This window comes from Centruroides vittatus, unplaced genomic scaffold (assembly GCF_030686945.1).
Source record: "Centruroides vittatus isolate TY-2023 unplaced genomic scaffold, ASM3068694v2 contig_1207, whole genome shotgun sequence".
NCBI lineage: Eukaryota > Metazoa > Arthropoda > Arachnida > Scorpiones > Buthidae > Centruroides > Centruroides vittatus.
Genome location: NW_027120771.1, coordinates 223,869 through 251,345, shown reverse-complemented (window position 1 = coordinate 251,345; position 27,477 = coordinate 223,869). Strand labels below are relative to the sequence as shown.

At 34.8% G+C, this 27,477-nt stretch overlaps 1 protein-coding gene across 1 annotated transcript in view; it reads left to right on the top strand.

Moving 5' to 3' along the window:
* The first annotated feature begins 3,936 nt into the window (after nucleotides 1-3,936).
* The window catches only part of LOC136985238 (platelet glycoprotein V-like), a 150,218-nt gene continuing 126,677 nt past the window's right edge, over nucleotides 3,937-27,477 (top strand). Inside the window, exon 1 of the mRNA XM_067282479.1 lies at nucleotides 3,937-6,241. Within this exon, the coding sequence (XP_067138580.1) occupies nucleotides 4,065-6,241 (2,177 nt within the window). The 5' untranslated portion in view covers nucleotides 3,937-4,064. The remainder of the gene's footprint in view (nucleotides 6,242-27,477) is intronic.

Here is a 27,477-nt window from a genome sequence, read left to right as displayed (position 1 = left end):
GATGTTAAATCTATATTCCATAAAAGGCATCTAAGAAATTTATGGTATGATAGTGAGTGTTGCATCACGAGAAAAAAATCTGTGGAAGTTATTTAAGAAAGAGAAAAAGTTAAATACGAATAAACGTTTATTTAAACGTTGATTTAAAAAAGTAAAATGCAGTTTTAACGTTTGTTTCTTATGACTGAAAGACGTGAACTTCAAATGCTGGAGCAGATATAGAGAAAATGTTGTCTAGATTTGTCAGAAGTAATGCTGATTTGTTGCTCAAATATGAATTGTTATGAAAAACATCGATAAGACTAGGAGGTGTTTCATAAAGAACTGTAAAAACCAATTAACAACAAGAAAGTGTTCCATAGAACTCTTACTTTACGGTAATACAGAAGACGGGAGTTGGCGGTAATATTTATTGTTTTAAACAGGAAACAAAGACTTCGTTTCTCACAGTAGAACTTTGCAGAGACAACTGCACATCAACGGCTAAATCGCTACCAATTCCTTTTTCTTTGACATAATCGATCAATAAATGTTTTAACACTTGATTTCAAGTGTTTCGCGCTGAATAAACGAAAGAGTTACTACTTCATACGGAGTACTTTGAAGTTTAAAGGTTTAAATTAACTTACTTTTTAATGCGTATTATTTTTAGACATTTCTTTGTAAGAAATCAGTAAAGTTCGACATTTAATGTAACTTATTACATTCAGGATTAAAAAATTTTCCCAGTTTTCCTTGGCACGGAAAGCCTAAAAATAAGAGAGTCGAAACAGTACTATCGATGGTCTTATATAATACCATTGTCGTTTTTAATGCATGTGCATGAACCGTACAACAGTTTATTTTTGTTGAAATTATTGTCTTCTAATTTTATAAATATGTTTTTCATATACACTTTTTTAGAATAGAAATAAACATATTTTTTATTGTTTTATTGTTTTTAAAAAATTTTATTACACTTAAATTAATTTTATTTACCAAATGTTGATATTTAAGCTGATTTAATATTTGAGTGTAAATTTAAACATCGAAATTTAAAATTTAAAAAAAATCTATATACTGAAATTTTCTTTTAGTACTTCACTTCTACAGAAACTTTAAAAAATGATATAAAATTGAAAATCCTTTAAAATTTTCCCACGCTTATGCTTCACTACTAAGTGTAATAGCGCCACAGCTAACTGGTCACATTGGTGATGTTAAACAATGGAATATGTAGCCTGGTCTTTTATTTATATTTTCATTTTAAAATATTAATTTCTAAAAAACGTGTCACAGTCGCAGTATCTTAGTTAAGTCAATGATTTTTAAAATACTTTATGATATTTTATTCTAATACTTATTTAAATCTTTTTTATTATGAATTGTAAAATTTATTGGGCTGTAATTTCAAAAGTTTGTAGACCTATAAATTCCCACAGTCAGACCTTTGTCCTTCCTTAATCTCGAGAAAGGAGTCAGAAAGATGAAAGCAAATAGCATATATGAAACGTGTAGGAATAGTAGGACCCGGTTAACTATATAAATAGTGTAAGTATTGGCTTGTAAACGGTAAAAGAACAAAGGAAACTCCGACCTGGCTAATTGGATTCATGAGTGGTCCGGTGGTAAACGCCTGGCAGTAAACAAGTGGGTGGCCACCCACATTGGAGATGGGAGGACGCGAAGGTAAGCTTCACCTCATCCGATTCAAGCTGACCTGGGTGAAAGCCGTTCGCAAGAACGACCTGTAATTAGTCGGAAGTTCACGTCCGTCTAAATTGGAGGGCGAGCGAGAGAGAGTGGGAGAAAGGCTGGAGACTGGTAACACGGAAGTCTCGAAAACTTTCAAACCCCGCTGAGGTTAGAGAGAAAGATAGAGCCAGCATACTCTGCGAGACATCTCGAGAACGAGTAAATGCTGAGACCGAAGGAACCGTGCAGTAAAGTTACTCTACAGGCTGACACAGGCTTCTCCAAAACTTAATCGTTTCCGAATGCCAAACTCGTGCGCCAGGCACCACGCTCGATGTATTTTGTATTTATTGTGTTTTCCAACTCGTACAGTCTATATATATTTTGTAAATAAACTGTGTATACCGATTATCTTGTGCGTGGAAGTGTGCTTTCACCGAACCTACATCAGAACTATTTCGACTCGTGCTTAATTTAGGAAACCAACTGGAGAAGACGGAGTTTAGGCAGGATACTTCACCGAAAGGTCCGATGCAAACCGGAAGTCACGTAACTACAATTCAAATAATCCCCCCCGAAAGGAATTAAATAGATCACCGGCACAACTTTATTGTTAAATGAAAAGAGTGAGGTACGAAACCGAGCCACTACTAATTTGAGGCGCAGAGCATAAATTTTAAATTAAAAAATAATTACAAATATATTAAAAAATCGCATCCCGGTATTGTCACCAGGTCAGAATTTATAACTTTTTTTAACGTACTATCAATAAATGATTTTCATTGTTCTAGTTTAATTTCAGACCCAATTTTTGTACGTTTTTCTTTTAAAATCTATTTTATTACCTGGGTTAGATTCTCGTCATCACTCTTTTCCAAACGGAGACGAGTCTGGTGTTTCCGGGTCAATCCCAGGATTTTATATTTTAAGATGTAATCCATTCTTTGGCATTTTTGCACGCGTGACTTTAAACTCCATCTTGCTAAAAGATCGCATCGTCATCTCGCGAACGATCTTCCATTATGCAATAAGGAAATATTCGAAGATATCGCCACTTCTGTCCCGTTAAAAATGGCGATTTTTTAAATCCAGTCCAGTCGAAAGAACTTAGAAACGCAACGCTACCCGTGATAAAAGTCCCATAATTGCACTAAATTTTAAGCGTGATTACCTACAATTAGACAATACTTATCAATTTATTTCATATTGTTCTAAAAACGTTTTGAAAATCAATTAATTAAGTATGAAATTGTGACTATTCAACACTTTAGTTAGAAATTCATATTTTCAAGTAAAGATAAAGGATAAAGACCAGGCTAAATACCTCCTTATTTACTTTTATCATAGTTTTTTATTTTACCCAGTTCTTATCATTTAAGGTTGGCGGGTTGGGCGATGGATTTAAATTATCCTAAACTTTTCGAACTGATTGTACGTATTAATGTCAATGCGAGAGATTAATGAAGTAATTAAACACAGGAAACTAATTAATAAATAAAAGCCGCAAACGACACTTACATAACTTGTTTTCTTGACGGTTTAAATTATTAAATTTTACGTTTCCTTTTTAAGTACTATTTCCTTTGCCTGGCAAATATAAAACGAATACAATTTATATTTATTTCATATTCGCTTATGAAATTTTTGTTATAATAATTTAATTGGAGTCGGACAGAAGCGTTCTTTTGTGTCACGAAACACAGTTGATTAACGCCATTCGCACACGTCTTAAAGAAAGAAAATAAGTAATATAATAATTTACAATATCAACTTTTGTAAACGAACAACTCACTTGTAATAAATGTGCAAAACAAATTGTTTATTCGTAAAACATTCATTTAACGTTAATCCCATATTGTTCCTTTCACTGCAACAGAAATAAACGAGCAGATTAAAAACTGTATACGTCATTAGAAAAGCCTTACTGTCCTTAACATTTATTATTATTTATAGTCGTCTACGTGGACGTTATTTATTAATAGGACATTATACTGGTGTTTGAAGGTTGGTACAGTAATGAGAGTTAATTCAGGAAAAATTTCTTTATTATATCACCTGTAGTAGCGGATATTGCTACTACAGGTGATATAATAAAAAAATTTTTCCTGAATTAACTCTCATTACTGTACCAACCCTCAAACACCAGTATAATGTCCTATTAATAAATAACGTCCACGTAGACGACTGTAAATAATAATGTATACGTCATATTTCTGTCGGAAGTGACGATTGAATGTAACTGACGTTATAATTTATCGTGTTGCCGACGTAGCGACAGTTGAGATATCGAATATTAGGTGTTCGGAATTGTGTTTTATTGTTGATTCTTTTCTAACGATCTTACTTCTGAGATTCGTCTGTCGATGTAATTACAAGACTCATTGGACGAGATGAGGTGGGTTATCTTTTTCCAATTCCTATTTCTAGTAGTAAATTCTTGTCAAGAGTTTTGGAAAAATTGGGAAAAGGTTTCTTGTACGTCATCAGAAAACAGCTGCTACGAATCAAAGAACTTTTCCTCTGTTCAAATATCCAACCAGTCTTTATCCATCGAGTGCGGCGAGGAAACGATTGACTCTCGTTTGATGCGATGCTTGAATGTTAGAAATGTAAAAGAGATAAAATTTAGAAATTGTTTTGTGACGGGGATTGACTTTGGAATATTCACTTTCGGGAATGCAATCGAACAAGTCCAGGTACTATACGATCCATTCCGGCGTAAGAGAAACTTCGAGAGCGCCTCGTTTAATAACATGTCCTCTCTGCGATCTGTCGACATATACGGCGTGAAGACGTCGGAACTTCTAAATTTAACATTTCGCAATGTTCCGTCGCTGACTTTATTGGCAATTGAATTCTGTAACTTTACTTTATTTCCGAACAAACCTTTCCGAGAGTTAATTAATCTTTCAGAATTGTACATCAATGGTGGTAAGTTAAAAGTTTTACCCGAAGATCTATTTTATAATCTTTACAGTTTAACAAAACTGAATTTAATTATTAATAAAATTGAATCGATTCATCCTCTTGTCTTTAGAAATCTCACCCGATTGGAATATTTGTATTTAAAATGGAATCAGATAAAGGATTTACCCAGTGAAATGTTGAAAGGTCTTTTTAACTTACGGACATTTAGCATTAGTTTTAACCAACAATTATCAGAAATTCCGTCCGGATTCTTTAAGAAACTGCACAACTTGACTGAAATTGATGCATCGGCTTGTTCTATTTCTTCACTCGAAGACGATGTATTTTCTGACTTAATTAATTTGAAAACCGCCATTTTAGATTTCAACCAACTTGAACATCTCCCGCCAAATCTTCTGAGAAATAACAAACTACTGACACGATTTTCCTGTTCGTATAATAGAATATCGACACTTCCAACAGAAAGTTTTGATGGACTTTCTGAACTGCGAGAGTTAGTTTTGGAGGGAAACCGGTTGGAAAATCTTCCCGAAGATGTTTTTCAGAATTTGTCGTCATTGCAGCATCTCGATTTATCAAGAAATCGCCTGACATTTTTACACGAAAACATCTTCCTCCCATTGACCAGATTAACGTACCTCGATCTATCCAACAACAGTTTAACTACAATTATTGGTAAGCGTCCTTTTGGCAGCAGCAAACATCTACGTACTCTCGATTTAAAGAATGCAGGTTTGACACAATGGCCGGTGGTAAATTGGACAGAATACAATTTGACTGAAGTCGATTTTTCAAATAATCATTTTGAAACTGTGAAGTTGCCAATTTACACACCAAATCGCATGCATATTGATCTGTCTAATTGTAAAATCAGAACAATTTATGTGGATGACAGCAAATGTGGATTTCAAATGCCGACTTATGATTTAAGTAATAATGAAATCACTTGTGATCACAAACTGCAGCAATTCGTTTCTGCCCTTAAGTCAAATATAGACGTGGCAAAGAGAATGTTTTCAAACATAGAGAACACGAAATGTTTCGGGGAAGAAAGAAATTTGCTGGATAATACATCTCTCGTAGTCATAGGAAATTATTGTCCGACTAATTGCGATTGTTTTGCAGAACATAATCACGTGATAGTCAATTGTTCCGGAAAGAGAATCGACAGAATTCTCGACGTTCTCGTTTCGAATGCGACGATTGTCGATTTGAGTAATAATTACATAAAGGAGTTGCCAAATGTCGATTGTGTGACGTGGAGAAACGTCACCCATCTGCGTCTGAGTAATAATTCAATAATTAATATTTCGGATTATTTTCTTTTGCCTAACCTGAAATTCCTGTGGTTGGACGGAAACCGGTTAACCGAATTGCCTTCCGGTTTAATGAACCAGATCGACGTTTCTCCGGAATTTAAACTTCACTTATCTAGAAACAATTTCACTTGCCATTGGCATTCGCTTTTTACCAAGGACTGGTTGCTGAGAAACCGACAGAAGATTGCCGATTTCCCTAATATTTACTGCAGAAGAAATTCGTCTTTTGTGTCTTTCACCGAAATTGTTTCTAACGACGGACTCGCAGAAATTCCAGAAGATAATTTGGCATCTTCGGTAAATGATTTTTATTCGAACGAGTATTGATCGGATGAAGTTAGTTCTATTTCAGGATGGAAAATGGCAGTGGCTGTTCTTACTTCGTTCGTGTTAATAGGCGTGATTATTATTATTTCCTTTGTTTACTGTCGCAGAAAAGGAAGTGTCGAAAAAGTGCCGAAGGCTAAGCGAGAAGAAATGATTTATTGCAGTGTTTACACCTGACAAATTCTGTAATTATAATTTTTCGTGTTTTAACGCTTTAATGAATAATTTTTTAATAATTGTTATTATTTTTCATTTGCTTTTATTGAAATTAATTTTCCATACTTTAAATAATTATAATGTCTTAAATATTAATTTTGTATACTCTTTTGTGCATTTTGACTACGAATTATGTTATAAAATGTATAATTATTGCATAATAAAGCGGTAAATTGAGCATAAATAAAGAGTGGACTTCAATAATTAAACAAAAATTTTTCTGTATAGACGGTTCGATTATGAAAGTAACATTTTCCCATTCGAAAAAAGTATTATTAAAGTAGTAATTTCTACAAAAGATCGTTGACGGTTTTGTGGTTTTCTGAAGGATTAACTTGACTTCAGGAATTTCATTTCTATTTTTTGAATTTTATTGTTTCTTTTTCGTTTGATATCCACGTCTCTGAAGCAGAGAATAAAATGGGCAGAAAATAGACCTCGTGTAGAAGTCTTTTGCGTTTTAACAGGACTTCGTTATCCCATAAAAGGTCCCGAGTCCAAAAATGTAAAGATCTAATTCGGGGTCAATTTATCTCGGATCGCCATACTTTCCCTCCGTTATAACAACCGAGAAATTAATAAATAAACAGTAAAACAAAAATAAAAGTAAGGGCTGGCAAAAATATCCCAAATCAAACTTGGAATTGGCTAGGATTTCGGCCGACAACTAGACGTAGTTATTTAGTGCGGAGCAAGTACACAGGAACTTGGCTTCTGTCTCTTCACCGGGTTGAATGCCTCCCAAGACATTGGCGAAATAATAAATTAAAAGTGAAAATTTTAGGACCAGAGAAATCGGAACCTTCGGAAATTGATTATGACCCATTTTACCCATTTGAAGTAAAATTTATCGTTTTACAATACACACTCGGTTTAAAATCTTTACACTAATTTAACTCCATCAAAAAGTGCCAACCATTAAATGATAATTGCTGTGTTAATCTATAAGTTATGAAAAACCTTAATAAGGGAATATGTAGCCTGGTCGTTTATCCATATTTTCATTCTAAAAATGTGTTAGAGTCGAAATTTTTCACTTACGTTAATGATTTTCAAAACTTATAATATTTTATTCTAATACTTAGTTTAATTCCCTTTATGATGAATTGCAGATTTTATTGACCTAGAAATTCCCACAGTCGTCCGTCCGTCTGAACTTTCTTAATCTCGAGAAAGGAGTTAAACAGATGACCGGCACAACTCTATTGTTAGATGAAAAGCGTGATGTACGAGGCCGAGACACTACTTATTTGAGGCGAAGAGCATAGAGTTGTTATTAAAAAATTATTAGAAATATGATTAAAAATCGCAGCTCGGAATTATGTCCGTGTCACAATAAATAACTCTTTTGAACGTATTATCAATAAATGATTTTCATTCTTCTAGTCTAATTTCAAACCAACCTATTGTACATTTTTCTTTTAAATCCGTGTTATCGCTCGGGTTGGAGCCTCGCATTCTTTTTCAAATGGGCCAAATTTTTACAATTGGAGACAAGTCTGGTGTTTCCGGGACAATCCAAGAGCATTATGTTTTAAGATGTAATTCGTTCTTTGCATTTTTGCACGTGTGACTTTAAACTCCGTCTTGTCGAAAGATTGCTTCGTCGAATACTTTAAACGATGTGAAAATAATTGTAGTAATTACGGTCGTTTGCTGCTTTTATTTACTGTTATTCTTCATATTTCCCTGTATGTAAATTCAAACTCTTTCCTTTCTAACTACTTGTTTAAAGTAAATCATTTTGTTTTTGCAAATTGCCCGATTTAATTTAAGTTTCTCGCTGCAAAAATAAACTTATTCTTATTACTTAAATACTCGTAAATTATTTACCAGAATTTCGCTTTAAGTTGAACGTTTATTAACTTGATTGTAGTTTTTTCACCCTGGAAATTATTTTTACGCCTTGACAAAATGGCCGGTGTTAAATCTGATAGAATACGACTTGACCGAAATCGATTTCTGAAATAATTGTTTTGGATCGGTGAAGTTGCCAATTTACACTCCAAATCGCACGGAAATTGATCTGTGTAACTGTAAAATCACAACAATTTACACGTGTCGCTAGATAAACTGTACATTGTTGAGAATTTCAAATTTTATCTTATTTTATGTTATTAAATTTTAAAACTATAATTGTAACTTAAAGCTGATTATAACCTCCTTGGTTATAATCAGCTTTAAATTTCCAGCAGGTAGCGTTAAAATTGTTTTTGTTCTTCTATAGCAGCAGTTTCCAACTTCTTTTTAATCGTGACCTTAACTGCTGGCCACCCCTTTTCGCATCCGTCATATTTGATTAATAAAACAAAAAATAAAAGGTTTGACAAAATGTATTTTAGGACTTAACAATAGTGATGATATTTTTTTAAGTATTAATTATTAATGTGGTGATTGAGTTTGCGTCTGCTTAACTTCGGACTATAGAGCTAGTGGAAGGAACGACGAAACTAGATTGAGGCGCCTCTAGCGGCGACGCCGAGTAACAGAATCGGGGCTACAAATCACCGCTAAAAGTATGACGCCCGAAATGGCCTTGTAAATAATGCGCTTACCAAAGATATTAATCTCCCTATACCGATCGGGTGTGAAGCGATTTTTACACACGACTGGATGAAGTTGGTTTCCAATTTGCTCTTTTAACGGCGTGAATCCATTTCTTTCGCAATGCTGATTTTTTGGAAACTTGTGAACACCACTATTAGAACAGTGTGGTACACGGCACCGCGTACTTGGCATTTTTGAAACTTAAAATATTTATTACATTTTCGTTTAAAGAAAAAACAAATGGTACTTTACAACCGAAAACGTATTGCTTAGTCTGTTTACAACCTCGTCGATACTAGCGCCGCGTGCAGAGTAGATTTCGCTTTTTTCCCTATTACATAAGCAATCGCTACGAAATCGCTTGTTTTCATTCTTGTTAGACTTCAAATGTGCTAATAAAAAGTTGTTTAAGCACCTTCTGTCGAAAATTTCTGAAATTTGTGAATTACGACATTCTGGTAGCATTACCTGGGGTGCAAAGGGCGACAATCATTACAAATTCCTCTTTGGATTTTCAAAAATACAGAGAACATTACTTTAGAATAAATGAATGATTCGACGTTTCTATAATTTTATTTACAGTATTAGAAAAAAAAGCATTATTTTAAATTAAAAAACTGAAAGTGATGCTGTTTCTGATGAATATTATTTTAATAAAATGATCTTTTCTAAAATATTTCAAACCGATTAATGTTTTTTCGTAACACGTGACGTAAAAATATGACGGGATCGTAATACGTCACGCGTTCTAAACAATACATTCTAACAATACGTAACGAATTGTTAGAATGTATTGTAGGCTTTTTCTATTGTAGGTAGTTATTGTTAGGCGGAAATTTGTTCGAAAGTTCCGCGTTTATTTGAGATTTCGCGAAAAACTTGCGATTAAGTAAATTTCGGTAATGTACGGGACGCAGAAAGGGCTCTCTGTCTCACCTTGATCTTAGGCCCGCTCGAGTAATGAGATGGAATCTCCCGTCGGCCTTTTTACTCGAGTTAATTTTTACTCAAACTAACTCTTTGTGTCCTGCATCTTTAAGGCCCTATCGGACGAAGACAGGAGATATGAGCGTAGGTGGAGAAGGCTCCCTGTGTCCGTCACCTTTAAGGCCTGCTGAAACGAAGATAGGAGATTTGACCGAAGGCGGAAAAGGCTCCTTGTGTCGCCCATCTTTAAGGCTCTCTCGGACGAAGACAAGAGATTTGACAGAGTGACTGAGAACGCTCCTTGTGTCCCTCATCTTTAAGGCCCGCTGGAAACGAAGACAGGAGATTTGACCGGAGGTGGAGAAGGCTCCCTGTGTCCCTCACCTTTAAGGCCGCTGAAACGAAGATAGGAGATTTGACCGATGGCGGAAAAGGCTCCTTGTGTCGCCCATCTTTAAGGTTCTCGCGGACGAAGACAAGAGATTTGACAAGTGGCTGAGAACGCTCCTTGTGTCCCGCATCTTTAACGCCCGCTCGGACGAGAACAGTTGTCCGAGCGGGCCTTAAAGATGCGCGACACAGGGAGACTTCTCCGCCTCCGTTCAAATCTCCTGTCTTCGTCCGAGCGAATCTTAAAGATGGGCGACACCGGGCTTTAAGGCCCGCTCGGACGAAGACAGGAGAAGCGGAAAAGGTTTCCTGTGTCCCGCATCTATAAGGCTCGCTGGAGTGAAGACAAAAGACGGTGAGGCTTAGAGGGCTCTCTGTGTTTCGTATTTTTAAGGCCCGCTCGAGTGAAGAGGCCGATCGGAGATGGAGAGGGCTTTCTGTGTCCCGCTTTGTTAATTCCCGCGCAGGGCGAGTTTTTTTTCTTTGCTTTTGTTTTTTATTAATGAAGTTCGGTACGAGATTGAACTAAATTTTGTGGCCGTAACGTGCATTTTAGTACGACCAGGTATATTTATAGATTTCCATCTTTCTTTATTATTAGTTGTTGTAATATTGCATCCCGTAGTTTAGATCGTAATAATACGGTGAGTTTCGAATAACTGAATTTGGAGTATTCAGCGGTAATTATGAATATTTTCATCGTGCGAGTTCGAAAGAATTCGACTCGACAAGTGATGTTGGTCACTTGTGGAGTTGGATCCTTTCCAACTCTTGGTGGAACTCTGAAGCAGCCACCTCTACGTGGTGAGTTCCGGGTTGTCGTTCGTCTGGTAATGACGAACGGCAGGCGAAGAGCTGCTTGTTCCATTTTTATCCATTCCAGAATTGTCATTTGGCATTTTTAATTTCTTTTTTATACATTGACTGGTGTTCAAGGTATTGTTGTTTGAGGTTATTGCGATTTGATGCAATTCTACAATTCTGGTAATTTTCCTGAGCCTATTATTAATTCTACGTAGTTCGGTGAGTCTATCAGACCGCCATGGCACAGAACGTCTCTTGAATATATATATAAGTTAAAGAGTTTTAGCGTGTTCCAGCAACAACTTTTTATTTATCAAACGTTCTCTACTAAGTAGCCATCATCGGGATCGAACATGTAATAGAATTCTTTTAAAATTTAAATTTTAACGTACTTCACAATGTTCTAAATGTGGATCGATGACAAATAACCAAAATAACATACAAACAATACAAAATTAATGATAAAGAAACCATGATATACAAACAGTGATAATTATCGGCAATCACAAGATCCGTTGAACATACTTACGACAATAACTAGTGTTAGTTTTGTCCCTAATGCAGTATATCAATATATCCACCAGACAACTTTAGTAGAAAGGTTATTTGAGATTTATATAAAAATTAAAGTATTAAACAACCGAAGATAATTTTCACTACACGCTAAACAGTTTCGAATTTGTACATTCGAAACGTTCCGAATGATTCAAAATTTAAAGTAAAATTGAATGCATGACATATATTAATTATGCCATATAATAAAGCATTAATTGCTGTATATTAAAATGGATTTGGCTACTCTTTGCCAATAAAAACGTGGCTCTGAAAAGAGCCGTTTGGTCACTAGATTACGGTAATCTAGCTATTCCGTTTCCGGTTCTCGGGGATATTGGTGAAGATTACCGTTCTACGGACTCCCTATTTTCTTTCTGCCTCGACTGCTTTTACGAGATCTTCTTCCGCTTCGTCCCTTTCTGCTCTTAGATCGTCCTCTTTCTTTTCTCCCTGCCATCCTTTTCGAGTTTGATCGTCTTCTTCCCGACCTTCCTTGCCTTCGATCTCTTTCTAGCTGTTCTCTTGCTTCCCGTACGTTTTCTTCGAATGTCGTTTCTTACTTTTCTGCCGTAGTCGTTGAAGACGTCGTTTAAAGTCCGAAGCAAATTTCGATCGATGGGAGTCAGTTTCTTCACTCGAGTGGAATCTTCCTCTAACACGGAGGGGGTGAGATCGCGTTTTCTCTTTTGCGCTTTTCCAGGATCGTCCATGATTTTCTTCTTCTTTGGAACGAAAGCAGAATAACGGAATTCGATGTTTCGAACGACGTTTAAAGAAACTATCCTGTTCTACGTCAATCGAATATTTAAATTCGAATTGAAACTTTTGTTTTTCTTCTTTGAAACGAGACAGTTGTAATTTCATTAGCGTTTTATTTAAATGTTTGTGGCAGTAAATTTAAAAAAATATAATCTCTTGAGTTAGTTAAGAAAATTTCATGAATAAGTTTAATGTTTTCGCGGTTTATTGAAAACGTGAAAAACACATGGACATGGTGTAATATTCTTACTTCTAAACGATAACAAATGCTTTTGTCCTACGGCCGTTATGTAAATTAAATAATACTGATACATGTTAAGAAAAATGCGAATTCACCAATAGAACGGCTTCGGAAATTACATATGGTTTTATTTGGTGACTATGCAAATTACATTAAATAACTGCTTCTTCGTGGTATCAACTAATTTTGACGTTTTAATTCTGATCCTATCCCTGAATCTATTTACTTATAACATTATCATTTATCACTACATTATCAGAAATTACAATTATTTATATTAATTGCTTAATACGATTTGTGTCTTCTATCGTGTTTGAATCAGTATTTTTACGTGAAAATCTTTAATTATAATACATTATAATTTATCACAAAAATGGACACCTTACCCCACCCCTAATTTCATCCCCCTTATTAATTCCTAAATTCTTTGTCCGATCTGCATCTAGTTTTTCGTGCTTACTCTCTGGGACTCTTCGTGGAAGTCTACGTTTTCCTCAATCCGGACACCCCTGATTTGGTCTCCTCGACAGTTTGCGATAAACATAACAATTGTGAGCTAAAATAACCAAATTTTAATATGATTTTCATTTAACGTTCAACCATTTAACTGTTTAAATAGGCAATGCTGGACCTATCTGCTGATTATTTAATAAAATAAGTAATTGCGGTAATTGTGCAAATTAAGGGAATATGAATTTTTTTAATTATGTTATATTAAAAAGAATGTATATTTAATAGTCGTTCGGAAAACGCATAACGTTTTTCCGGACAATCCGTATATGAAGAGCTATAAACAAAAAGTCATAGGACTACTTACCGATTGTGCCCCGTTCCAGATGCCATTACTTAAGCTTGCGGCCGTCGTGGAGGTACACGCTAGACGGCGGATGCACACAAATCGTGTCACGTGACCCAATTTCACCGTCGATCTGTCACGTGACTCGGTCTCTGACGCGTTTCCGGGCAGCTGTTCTTCTCGCAGAAGAATCCCTCTTTGCACTAATCACGTGATACAACAAACGACGTCTTATTATTAACACGTGATTAACTCTCGTCACTTCGAACAGCTCGCGGACTACAGTTTGACTACTTTGCCTAGTTACGCTTCCGTAACATCGTAACGTTCTATATCCGAATCCCAGTTAATATTTGACAACGACGATTTATTTTTCGATGTTAACTCCGTAAAAACAAAACAAATGAAATAATAAATACAGTCAAACCTGTTTTTATGCGCTCTTTTTATGTGCGATTTTTATTTGTGCGATTTTTTTAATGTGAATTTTTAATTTATGCGGTTTTTTTTGTGCGATTTTTTATTTGTGCGGTATAGTTGGCGACTAGTCTCGCGCGATTCGTCATGTCTCACATTGACTTATTATAGCTAAATAAACTTATTATAGCATAAATGCACTTATTATAGTAATATTATTGCACGAATATGCGAAAAATGAAATAATTTACTTTTTAAGTCAACAAAACACCACCTGGACAAAAATATGTAAAACAGACGATAGACCAGACGGTGCAGTCAAGTGCTGACATCTGTTGTCAAAAAATTCTATTTCGTACGGTTTTGAGTTATTTTCTATGTGAGACTTTTTTATGCGGTCCCTGTTGACCGCATAAAAAAAATATTTTTTAATTGTGTTGCGAAAACTATTTTTTACAGCCATTCGTGAAGTTTCGTGCTATTTTTTTTAATGCGGTCCCTATCCCCCGCATAAAAACAGGTTTGACTGTAATCGAATTACTTTAAAATTCAGATTAAATGCTATAAAACTATAAATTTAATATCCAAATTTACAAACATATATGTCTTATATAACTAATCTCTCTAATTTTAAAATCTAAAGTTATATGACAATAATTAGTATTTGTCGCATATTCTACATTCAGTAACTTATATATTATTGTTAAACTAGCTGACCCGTCCACGCGTTGTTGTGGCTCAAAATGTATCTATTATAAATGTATAACATTTCCTCCGTGGAGGAAATTTCAAAAAATCCCTTCTTAGTGTACAGTACATTCTCTTGACGTACCCTATTAAAATGCAATCAAAAACGCGTCTAAAATAGTATAATAAAAGCAGAGTTCTTCACAGTAAGCCTTAATCCTGTCCCTCTCCCCCGCAAGGAAATATCGAAGAATCCCTTTTTAGTGCATATTCTGTTGACGTACCGTATTACAACGCAATCAAACACGCATCTAAAATAGTATAATAGAAGCCGAGTTCTTCAGGGTAAGCCTTAATCCCGTCCATCTCCCCCCAGTGGAGGGAATTTCGACATGTATATTATATAAAAACACGTGCGTATTCGAATGCAACGTTGTGTCAAAATTTCAAAGGAATCGGTAGGAACAAACGAACGTTATATTTTATTTATATAGATAGATAGAAAATGATCTGCTTCAGTCCATTCTCACAGAAAAGCAAACTTAGGTCGTCGGAAGTTAGCGCCATCTGTTGGACACGAAAGCCTTAATCCATATATAAATATATTTTTGAAAGAGGGGAAATGGTGGTCTTCACATATGCCACAAACCTTCGCGGGAGTGTATTAAACAACTTCCGAAGTTTCATGGCAATCGGATAAATGGTGTAGTAATGCATGAAGGACAAACACACAGACACACAGACATACATTCGTTTTTATATATATAGATAACTTTACATTTTAAAATTAGAAATAAAACATACATGTTTGTAAATTTAGATAATATATTTATAACTATAAAAATTTATTCCAAATTTTAAAGTAATTCGGTCATAATGTTAAATTAATGAGAAATATAAAGCAGAAGGCACAGTAGTGCATTCATTAGAATAAAGAAAAGTTTGGACAACAAAATATGATCCTAATCGTCTTTAAAAGATGCGCTTGTCAGCAGATTTCGGTCGTTGGTATACCTAAGGGTTTAGCAACGGTGACACTAAGAGTTTAAATTACAAAAAACCTGTAGCTTTTAACACTAAGTAGCGTACAAAAATAATTCAGCATCGAAACAAATTGAAGTAACGCCATCAACAAAAAATTGTCAACCAAAAGGGAACTGTTGGAGTGTCTTTTAATATTAATAAAATGTAGGACTATGAACTCCAAAGTTGAGTTTAATTAAACACTTGGCTTTATTTCCATCTTTATTTAGTTGATACGTGCCATTTGCACGTTTCGGGCGTAGAGCCCCTCATCAGTCAACATTAACATATTTTCGCTATGCATACAATGTTTAAACCCAGGCGAAGCATGTATCTTGTCTTTATATGAACTGGGTAATTTCCTTTACATACGATATTTATATCTAGTATAAAACAATACATAAGAGTATAAGCTAAATAAAGATGGAAATAAAGCCAAGTGTTTAATTAAACTCAACTTTGGAGTTCATAGTCCGACAATTACGAAAACACGGTTTCAAAGAGGAAAATAGAAATTTTCAATTACAGAAACGGCGAATTCCATCAAAGAAATAATACAGCCATCTCATTGGAGCAACATGATTGAGAAGATACAAGGTGAGATCCAAAAAATCCTTATTGATTTAGACTTCTTTAAAGCACACCTAAGAGAGAATAGACCTTTAAGAACGCTCTCTCTCCCTAAATCCATTGCAGAAGCAATTCCTACTAGGGACAGGAAATATTTCAACCTCAAAATATTGCGATCAGCTATTAAGTACAAATACATTGAATTAAGACGACTAAAGCGTGATTTTAAAAAATCTAGGAATAAAAATGCTAGATGCGAACCAAAAACTAGAAGAGACCAAATACAGGATCTACGATCTTACGAGCTTAACAAGTGTAAAAAACTTGGAAAAAGGTTCGATTACCCAACTAACGCAGAAAAAAATGATTGGGCACAATCCCTAATCATAAACAAAACTCAAGTAACAGTCCCCGATGATATACTGGACACTATAAGTGAAGGTCTGGACTATAACGGCCCTAATAGATGGAGGTGTTAACAATAATCCCAAATCTAGATCGAGTGTGTAACAATTTACCAGAAATGGAAGCACAAATTGCAAAGGCGACTCTAAGTAATAAAATAAAGAAATATTTAAAAAACGAAAAAATCAAAACAGTTATAAAGGATAAGGAATATTATAAATATAGAGATAAAATCAGTAAAGTAAAAAACTTCTTAATGAATAACAAATTACAGTTAATCAAAGCAGATAAATCTAAGCAGATTATTCTAGTGGATAACGACTGGGTAAAAGGCAAAAAACAAGAACTAGTAAATGATAATCGTTTTCGAAAACTTCCAATTGATCCAAAAGAGATTATAATCAAAGAATTAAAGAGTAGAATTACACTTTTACAGAAGACGGAAAAACTTACGAAAAGAGAAACCGAATTTATTTTGAATAACGACAACGACCGTACGCCCAAACTAAACATCCAACTCAAAACTCACAAACCAAACGAAAAAGTGAGACCCATCATAGACTTTAAATTCACCCCACTATACAACCTCGAAAAATTTTTAAAAGGAAAACTGAACGTTTATCAAAATTCAAGATTCTCAATATACAGTACAGAAGAACTTTTAACAGATATAAAAAATGTAACAATACAAGATACCTTTAAAATAGCCAGCTTAGACATTATCAATATGTACCCCTCAATGACATGGGACATCGTAGAAAAGAAATTAAAACAACTTAATGTAGAACAAGAAACGATAGACTTACTAAACTTTTCGTACAGAAGCAACTACTTTGAAATGGAAAGCGATTATTATACTCAAAACGATGGTATTAGTATGGGCTCAGTAGTTGGACCTAAATTAGCAGAATTAGTAATGATCGATATAGACGAAGAAATCAGCAAGATACAAGGAATTAAATTTTACAAACGTTACGTAGACGACATCTTAATAATATACGATGACTAAGAAATTATGATTAATAACATAGAAACCTTCATAAACAATATAAACAAAGAAATACAGTTTACTGTCGAAGAAGAGAACAAAACCAATAGGAGTATAAATTACTTAGACGTTACGATTAAAAGGAACGATTATAGCCTAGAATTTAAACCTTATAAAAAACCGTGCTCCATAGATGTAACAATCAGATACGAATCCAACATCCCTTCGTATATAAAACAAAACATCTTCAAAATGGAGTATACAAAAATCATCACTAGAACCAGCAACCCGGCAGACATACATATTCATAAAAATGAACTAAAAAGGAAATTCGTTCTCAACGGTTACCCCAACAGTTTAATTAATCACTGGGAAAATAAGATAAACAGTAACATGAATAACAATAACGCAAAGAAGCTAAATACAGATACAAAATATATCAGCTTTCCATATATAAAGGGACTATACGAAGACATCAACAAAGATCTACAAAAAATGAACATAAAGCTGGCTCCGAAATACGAAAAATTACAAAACAGATTAAGACTCACAAAACCCAACAGAGAACCAGAGAAAAAAGAAGAAACAAGAAACGTAGTTTACAAGATACCGTGCACCTGCAACACAACTAATTTCTACATAGGAGAGACCAAACGGAAACTGGGCATAAGATTAAAAGAACATATTGCAGACCTCAAATATCACAGACTTAACTCCGTTTTCCACGATCACTGTTTACTCAACGACTGCAACATAGATAAAAATAACGTTCAAATTCTATACAAAGAAAAGAATATGTATTCCAAGAAATTTAAAGAAAGTGTTTCAATCCTAACCACCAACAATTGCATTAATAAAAATCTAAGCATAAAAATAAACGAAAACTGGTTAAAAATACTATAAAACACATTGTATGTATTAATATAAGCTGGGATCATTGCTGCTAACCATCTACAATAACTTCCAAAATATGCAAATTTGTGCCACGCCGCAGTGCAGACAACGAGGACGAAACAGTCGTACGACATTAATGAAAAAAGAACTTTCATGTACCTGTGAAAAATCATTTATTATACAACTATAGTCTACACCTGGATACCGTAAAATAAGCAAAGAAATTACGAACAATACCACAGGTAATCAGTTAACCTATTTCCTGTCAGTGTTTTTAAAGAAATTTTCCAATTCTAATAGTATTTTTGAGATATTTTTTGAAAATATTTTTGGGATATTTTATTATTTATAGCTTATACTCTTATGTATTGTTTTATACTAGATATAAATATCGTATGTAAAGGAAATTACCCAGTTCATATAAAAACAAGATACATGCTTCGCCTGGGTTTAAACATTGTATGCATAGCGAAAATATGTTAATGTTGACTGATGAGGGGCTCTACGCCCGAAACGTGCAAATGGCACGTATCAACTAAATAAAGATGGAAATAAAGCCAAGTGTTTAATTAAACTCAACTTTGGAGTTCATAGTCCGACAATTACGAAAACACGGTTTCAAAGAAGAAAATTAATAAAATGTAGTTAATAATTACGCTAAACGTATACAAACTATATTAAATTTGTAATATTTAGTAAAACTGTTAATCAGGATTAATAGCAATCAAATGTCATACTATTTTATATTAGTTTAACACAAAAAACAAATTTTTAGTAGTGAAAGGGTCATGGAGGAAAACAACGATATTACATTTACAGAGTAGAATAAGGAATAAACTCAAATAAATGTTATATGAAAGATTAGATATATATATATATATATATATATATATAGGTTAATGTTACCTTAGGATCCAAAATGGCGGCCAGGGAAATTTTTTCCTACTTCGGAGACTGCGACGGGGAAAAAATTTTTCCCTAGAGTCGTGACGTCGACGCCGTTGAGAATTTTTCCCCGTTCGGTTTCAACCCTGAGATCGACGTTGCCGAGTATCCTGTAACCTCGAAACGGCGACGGTCGTGTGTAAATTTGCGACGGTAGAGGGAGCCTTTTCGTGACGTCGTGCGAGAGTAATATCGGCGGGAAATTCGTAGTTGTGTTACGAACGAATATGCAAATGCTCGATCAGTGACGTGATTTCTGTTCATTTCAATGCAATTTTATGCAAATCGACTAGTTTCCAGTTGGAATCGTTTACTGCAGTGTTGCGACGAATTGCGTATTGGAATATTTGCTGTTTATTTTTCTGGTTACGATATTTCATTTTTTTTCCTCACCACCTCCCCGCGTTTAGTTTATTGCCGATTATTCGATAATGAGTAGTTTTGCCGATTTGAGTTTCGACGACGAATTTCGGTCGAGTCGCACCACACGTGATTTCTACAAGTTAATGGAAGACGACTTCTTGGAGCTAAGTTTGCCTCCCCGTATCGATAACGCATTGAGATTTCCGAAATTTGCTGTAAAATTAAGCATACAGCCGACCGAGTCCGTTTGCATTCCGTGCGATTCTAAATGCAAATTATATCATCGGAGTAATAGAGAAAGCTGTTTCTTGCGAAGTAGTAAGTGCGGAACGAAGACTTCTGCCTTTGAAGGAACATTTAAAAGTAATTTTGGCCGCATTTCTTGGGGTTGCATTCTGTCGTTTATATGGCCAAGTAGTAATAAATCGAACAGAGGGAAACGCCAATCGACCAATAAAAGAGCAGCCGAATCGAAAAGAACAGGGAAGAAAAGAGCCGTACCAAGAGAAAAGGAAAGTATCCAAGCTGGCAAAACCGAAGAAAGAATGGATCGGAAAGGAAAAAAAAAGTAGGAAGAAGTAGGCAACCACCATCGAAAAGTGAGTAAAAATTTTTTTTTTTTTTGTCATTTCGGTTAACGTCCGCGGAGTCTGCAGAGAAATTCAAGATGGCGGCCGGAACCGCGACCATTTTGAATGGAAGAAAAAATTTTTTCCCACCGCAGTCTCCGAAGTAGGGAAAAATTTCCCTGGCCGCCATTTTGGATCCTAAGGTAACATTAACCTATATATATATACTACTTTTAACAATAAAATATAATATAAAAGTAATAATAGAATAAATATAAAAAAATAATCGAAACGTAATAAGTAATTACATTTTATTGGATGTACAGTCAAACCTGTTTTTGTGCGGTCTTTTTCTGTGCGATTTTTTTGTGCGGTATATGAAAATTTCAATCAAATTGGAACATAATTAACTCCTGTAAAATTTTTAAAAACTCTATTGGTTGTTTTCTATGACATCGGCAGGGTTTTTTCATTTTTTATTCAGTAAAATTTTTTCTCATACGTTTATTTCGGTCCCCTCTTATTTTAATAGCATAAAAACCATAAATATTGTGTTATAAAGCTACACATCCACAAGAGCCGAATTATCGGGCTAGAGTTCGCTATAATAAATAAATAATAAATAAGACAATTTGGCACTAGAGCTTGGCGTTAGGCGCCATCTCTTACTAAACTTAATAATTATAATTAAATTAAATAAATAATTTTAATAATTTGGAACTGGAGGAAAAGAAATCGGCCCGAAAATTGTGTTATATTTGAACAGATGCGGTAAGTTAGCTCCCCTCCAGCTTTAGACTGCGGGTGTGAAATTTCACGCCTCGTTAAATGAAATAACACTTCCTGCAGCTATATTTATCAAATAAAATCGTTATTTAACGATTATTTTTAACTTTTTAATGTTAGATTCGTATTTACGTGGAAATAATTAATTAATATAAAAATTAAAATTCTTAGAGGATTTTTCCCCCATTAGGTGTTGCAGAAAAAGGCCCGAGGAGTTAAAAAAGCAATTCCTAGTTATTTCGTACGGTTTCGAGTTATTTTCTACGCAAGACTTTTTTATGCGGTCCCTATTCACCGCATAAAAAAATATTTTTTTAATTGCGTTGCGAAAACTATTTTTTATAGCCACTCGTGAAGTTTCGCGCGATTTTTTTTATGCATTTTCTTTTATGCGGTTTCTATCCCCGCACAAAAACAGGTTTGACTGTATTTAACTGAAAAGTAATTACATTCACATATTATTAGATGGGCGACTATTTACGTAATATTTTCCAGCAAAACAAAATAAATAAATAAAGAACTTGTTGACACAATGCACATTTAACAAATCAAAGATTTTGGCAATTATCTCAACACAATTTAAACTGTTAGTGTCTAAAAACATGTTTTACATTTAAAAATTCACATTTTTCACGTACGAATCTAGAAGCAAAACCATCCATAATTAATCAAATTATTAAATATTGGCGCAGATAATTGATGAAAAGCGAAAGTAATTTTATTATGCCATTTTTCATCGAAGAAGCATTACAAAATAATTGTAGGCTTATTTCGTTTAAAATTTCTTTAGCTAAAAGTTTTACTCGTCTATAAAATCCAACATCTAAAGAGGGACGTACACTTTGGTGGAATAATTGGTACTCGGCGTGAATTTTGATTTATAGATGTTTGAAATACTGTATTATAAATATTAATATTTGTTTGCCCACTCCACGAGTCAATTATTAATAATGAGTTTTCTGTTATATTTGAAGCTAATATATCTTTTACATAGTTTGTAATAATTACTATAGTAGCTGTAACGGTAACGTTTGGGGCATTAAACGGCGGCGATCTTTCAATTCTAGGTCCGAAGGTTCCGCGATCCTCTTTAAGCAAATAAATACATTACCTACGACTCGTCCGTTAGCATTAATTAAATATCAAACAGCGTAGGAATGCGTAATTTTATTACTCGGAGAATGCGCGAATCAAATAGTATTTTATCTCCTTTATACGAATGTGTTCTTGGTGAAATCATTTCGTACGAAAAAACCGCACTGATCTGTATCGAATATACGGTTACGCGAATAAGATGACAATAAATTGTTTACTGCGGTTTGAAATTTGCGCCGCTTTTATTAAAATATCCGTTTCGTTTACTCTATTTTATTTACAAGTTTTGTAGTTTTACGAGATACTGATCTGTACTCTTTTTTAAATTTAGCATCCCGGGAATCACTAGCTGTAAACTTAATTATATTCTTATCGGCTTTTTCATAATCATTCGAATATTCCGATTCACAGTCGGTGTTTGCGTTATCGACTTCTTTTTCTTTAAGCAGACAAGTGTTTTTTTCGTCTGAAATAACTTTCATCAAATTATTGTCTTCCATTTGACAAAATTCTTCGTCGTCTCTACTTACGTAATTACTTAAAATATCGCTAAATGCATTAAAAGCGTTTTAGCCACCCGTTTATCAACGTCCAAAATAAAAGGCGTATAAATCTATTCTGTAGACCAGACATTACCACATAAACGTTTAAATTCTGCTATAAAATTTTGAATATTTACATTTAAGTCTCCCATTTTCGAAAATTCTAGAATTTTTTCTAAATTTTATATCTTTATCTTCCTCCACGACCCTTTCGCTACTAAAAATTTGCTATTTTTATGTCAAATCAATATAAAATACTATGACATTTGATTGCTATTAACCCCGATTAGTAGTTTTACTGAATATTACGAATTTAATACGGTGTTTGTATACTTTTAGCGTAATAATTAACTAAATTTGATTAATATTTGTTAAAAGACACTTCGACAGTTTCCCGTGAAATGTATTTAAAGAGTGAATAACAACCTTTTTAGATATCCACTCGGATTCTTAATGTTTAAATTTAACAAAAACGTTTACTTAGTAAAAATCTTGTGCCGGAGATCTACAAAGGTTTTGTTTTATATTTTTTAGAAATGCATTCTTATCTTCAAACTTCTCATTACATTTTGCCCTATTGTTTCGGTCGTGATATAAACTTGGAACGAAAGATGGATCGTCGCTAAACACGTTCGAATAAGTCCTAAAAGCAGTCAACTATTAAAATTTACTTGCGGGTATCGCAGCCTTAATACTTTTCTAAAAAGTTACTCTTTAATAAGAGAGCTAATTTCTAGAATAGGAAGTATAATTTTGACAGCCGCGTTTTTGGGCCAAATCTCAAATTACGAAAAACAAACTAATAAACTAATACATAATTTAATTGGGACAACTTTTCGCTTAATTGGGAAGGTAGCGGAAAAGGAATTTAGCAGTTTTTGATATATTTTAGGGAACTTCCGAAAATAATGCTACACTACGATCGCTAATGTGTAGGCCTAACAGTTGGCGAAAACAAAGCAATTTTGTCTTTCGCTCGAACTGTTCGGTTTTTCCGGAGGGGGTTAGCGTAGCGGGACGTATCCCGTCTGAGGACGACTCGAATTCGAGCTCATTGTTTGTAGTGGCATAATTCAGAATAATTGCTAGTATATAAAGTAATGATTTTACAGATCTAATTATCTAATTACAGTCGCTATTCGAAAGTGGTCGTATTATCTACTGAGAATTCTTTTATCCTTTGCCGAATAAAACTCCATATTTTTAATGAAGAAATATTTATCCAATTGTAGTTATGAAGAAATGTAAACGATCAGTTTTAAATTAAAAGCTTATACGTAAAAACAACATGTACATTAATCTATATATATAATCGAAACAAGTTGATAATAATAATAATAATAATCAGTGCAGAGCCCAAACGGTAAGGGGTTGAAAGTTGAAATTTGGTACACAGTTAGGGTACGTCACGAAAACGCACACTAAGAAGGGATTTTTCGAAATTCCTCTCCACGGGGGGAAGGACGGGATTAAGTCTTAACACTTCCATCAACAATGGAAGTGTGAAATAACAATGAAAGTGTTACGTAACAATGGAAATGTTAAGAGCCCAAACGGTTAAGAGTTGAAAGTTGAAATTTGGTACATAGTTACGGTACGTCACGAAAACGTACACTAAGAGGAAATTTTTCGAAATTCCTCCCCACGGGGAGAGGGACGGGATTAAGGCTTAACACTTCCATCAACAATGGAAGTATTAAGTAACAATGGAGAACAAGAGAAAGCGACGTGCAAGATTTACGGGCGCTGGAGGAAAAAAAAAGAAAAAGAGTAATATGTTGGAACATATTCGATTTTCAAATTTAAACAGATTAGTTCGGTTTTTCTCGACTTTTCTTCTTTAGAACATTCGATGAAAATCGAACGATATAATCAGAACACGTCGTGAAAATCGAACAATATTAGAATATTCGATTTTCAAATTCGACTTTTCTTTAGAAATATTTAGTTTGTTGATGAAATTACTCTTTTTCTTCTGTGACTATAACGTAATCATCTTAATCTTCGTAGTAAACATAAAATTCTAAGGAGTGAGAAAATTGTAGGGCATTAGAAGAACCTACAATTTCCTCACTTCTTAGGAATGAAAAACACTTTATTGAAAGAACGGACTATGGATTACAGTGAAAATAATGATATTAGTTTACTGCAAATCAACTTAGGGAGGGATATTTCTACCACTTCCGTTCTTGCTGAGAAGTGCTGTAAGTATCATATAATCTTTGCTCAGGAGCCCTATTGTTTGTACAATAATGCCTGTATGCCTACGTATTGCTCTGTCCTTAGAGTCACAGAAGTGTATCCATGGGCTATTACTATAGTCACAAATCATAACCTCTCCATTCTACACCATAAAAAATCTTTCTAATGAATATATTGTTTGTAATGAACTTATTTATAACGATAACAGGTAACTTTTTATTAACAACTATTGTCCTCGTGACGATGATATAGAACAAACCATACAGAATATTCAGAAAATCATTGACAATTTTAACAATGTTAGAATTATAATAACAGGCGACATCAATGCTAACTCGCCAACATGAGACGGTGACCAACAGGATAGACGTGGAGAAGTCTTCGAAGAGTTCTTTGCCCACAATGGATTACAATTACTGAATAATCCCTTATCGCCGCCTACTTACGTCTCTACTCATGGCGAAACTTGGTTTGATGTTACTGTATGTAGTATGGACTGTATTGCTGATTTTGACAACTGGAGAGTACATTGCAGCCTTAGAGATCATGAATATATTTCTTTTCAACTTCTGTACAATAAATATTCCTACCATTTTAAGATCAATTAAAACCTGGCTTTAGCAAACTGGGATGGGATAAAAGTTTTCCTAGAATTGAACGTGATTGAATGCTGTCTTGAACACAGGGATAGCAAAATAATAGCGCTCAACCGTAACATCAATAAAATTCAAAACGCCTGTGATCAATTCACCCCAAAAACTACCTTCAAGAGACGTCTGTGCCGTGGTGGTCTGATAGACTCACCGAACTACGTAGAATTAATAATAGGCTCAGGAAAAATTACCAGAATTGTTGAATTACATCAAATCGCAATAACCTCAAACAACAATACCTTGAACACCAGTCAATGTGTAAAAAAAAAATTAAAAATGCCAAATGACAATTCTGGAATGGATAAAAATGGAACAAGCAGCTCTTCGCCTGCCGTTCGTCATTACCAGACGAACGACAACCCGGAACTCACCACGTGGAGGTGGCTGCTTCAGAGTTCCACCAAGAGTTGGAAAGAATCCAACTCCACAAGTGACCAACATCACTTGTCGAGTCGAATTCTTCGAACTCGCACGATGAAAATATTCATAATTACCGCTGAATACTCCAAATTCAGTAATAATACGGTGAGTTTCGAATAGCTATCTAAACTACGGGATGCAATATTATAACAACTAATAATAAAGAAAAACGGAAATCTATAAATATACCTGGTCGTACTAAAATGCACGTTACGACCACAAAATTTAGTTCAATCTCGTACCGAACTTCATTAATAAAAAAAAAGCAAAGAAAAAAACTCGCCCTGCACGGGATTTAACGAAAGCGGGACACAGAAAGCCCTCTCCATCTCCGATCGGCCTCTTCACTCGAGCGGGCCTTAAAAATACGAAACACAGAGAGCCCTCTAAGCCTCACCGTCTTTTGTCTTCACTCCAGCGAGCCTTATAGATGCGGGACACTGGAAACCTTTTCCGCCTCTCCTGTCTTCGTCCGAGCGGGCCTTAAAGCCCGGTGTCGCCCATCTTTAAGATTCGCTCGGACGAAGACAGGAGATTTGAACGGAGGCGGAGAAGTTTCCCTGTGTCGTGCATCTTTAAGGCCCGCTCGGACAACTGTTCTCGTCCGAGCGGGCGTTAAAGATGCGGGACACAAGGAGCGTTCTCAGCTTCTGGTCAAATCTCCTGTGTTCGTCCGAGCGAACCTTAAAGATGGGCGACACAAGGAGCCTTTTCCGCCTTCGGTCAAATCTCCTGTCTTCGTTTCAGCGGGCCTTAAAGGTGAGGGACACAGGGAGCCTTCTCCGCCTTCGGTCAAATCTCCTGTCTTCGTCCGAGCGGGCCTTAAAGATGCAAGACACAGAGAGAGTTAGAGTAAAAAGGCCGACGGGAGATTCCATCTCATTACTCGAGCGGGCCTAAGATCAAGGTGAGACAGAGAGCCCTTTCTGCTTCCCGTACATTACCGAAATTTACTTAATCGCAAGTTTTTCGCGAAATCTCAAATAAACGCGGAACTTTCGAACAAATTTCCGCCTAACAATAACTACCTACAATAGAAAAAGCCTACAATACATTCTAACAATTCGTTACGTATTGTTAGAATGTATTGTTTAGAACGCGTGACGTATTACGATCCCGTCATATTTCTACGTCACGTGTTACGAAAAAACATTAATCGGTTTGAAATATTTTAGAAAAGATCATTTTATTAAAATAATATTCATCAGAAACAGCATCACTTTCAGTTTTTTAATTTAAAATAATGCTTTTTTTTCTAATACTGTAAATAAAATTATAGAAACGTCGAATCATTCATTTATTCTAAAGTAATGTTCTCTGTATTTTTGAAAATCCAAAGAGGAATTTGTAATGATTGTCGCCCTTTGCACCCCAGGTAATGCTACCAGAATGTCGTAACTCACAAATTTCAGAAATTTTCGACAAAAGGTGCTTA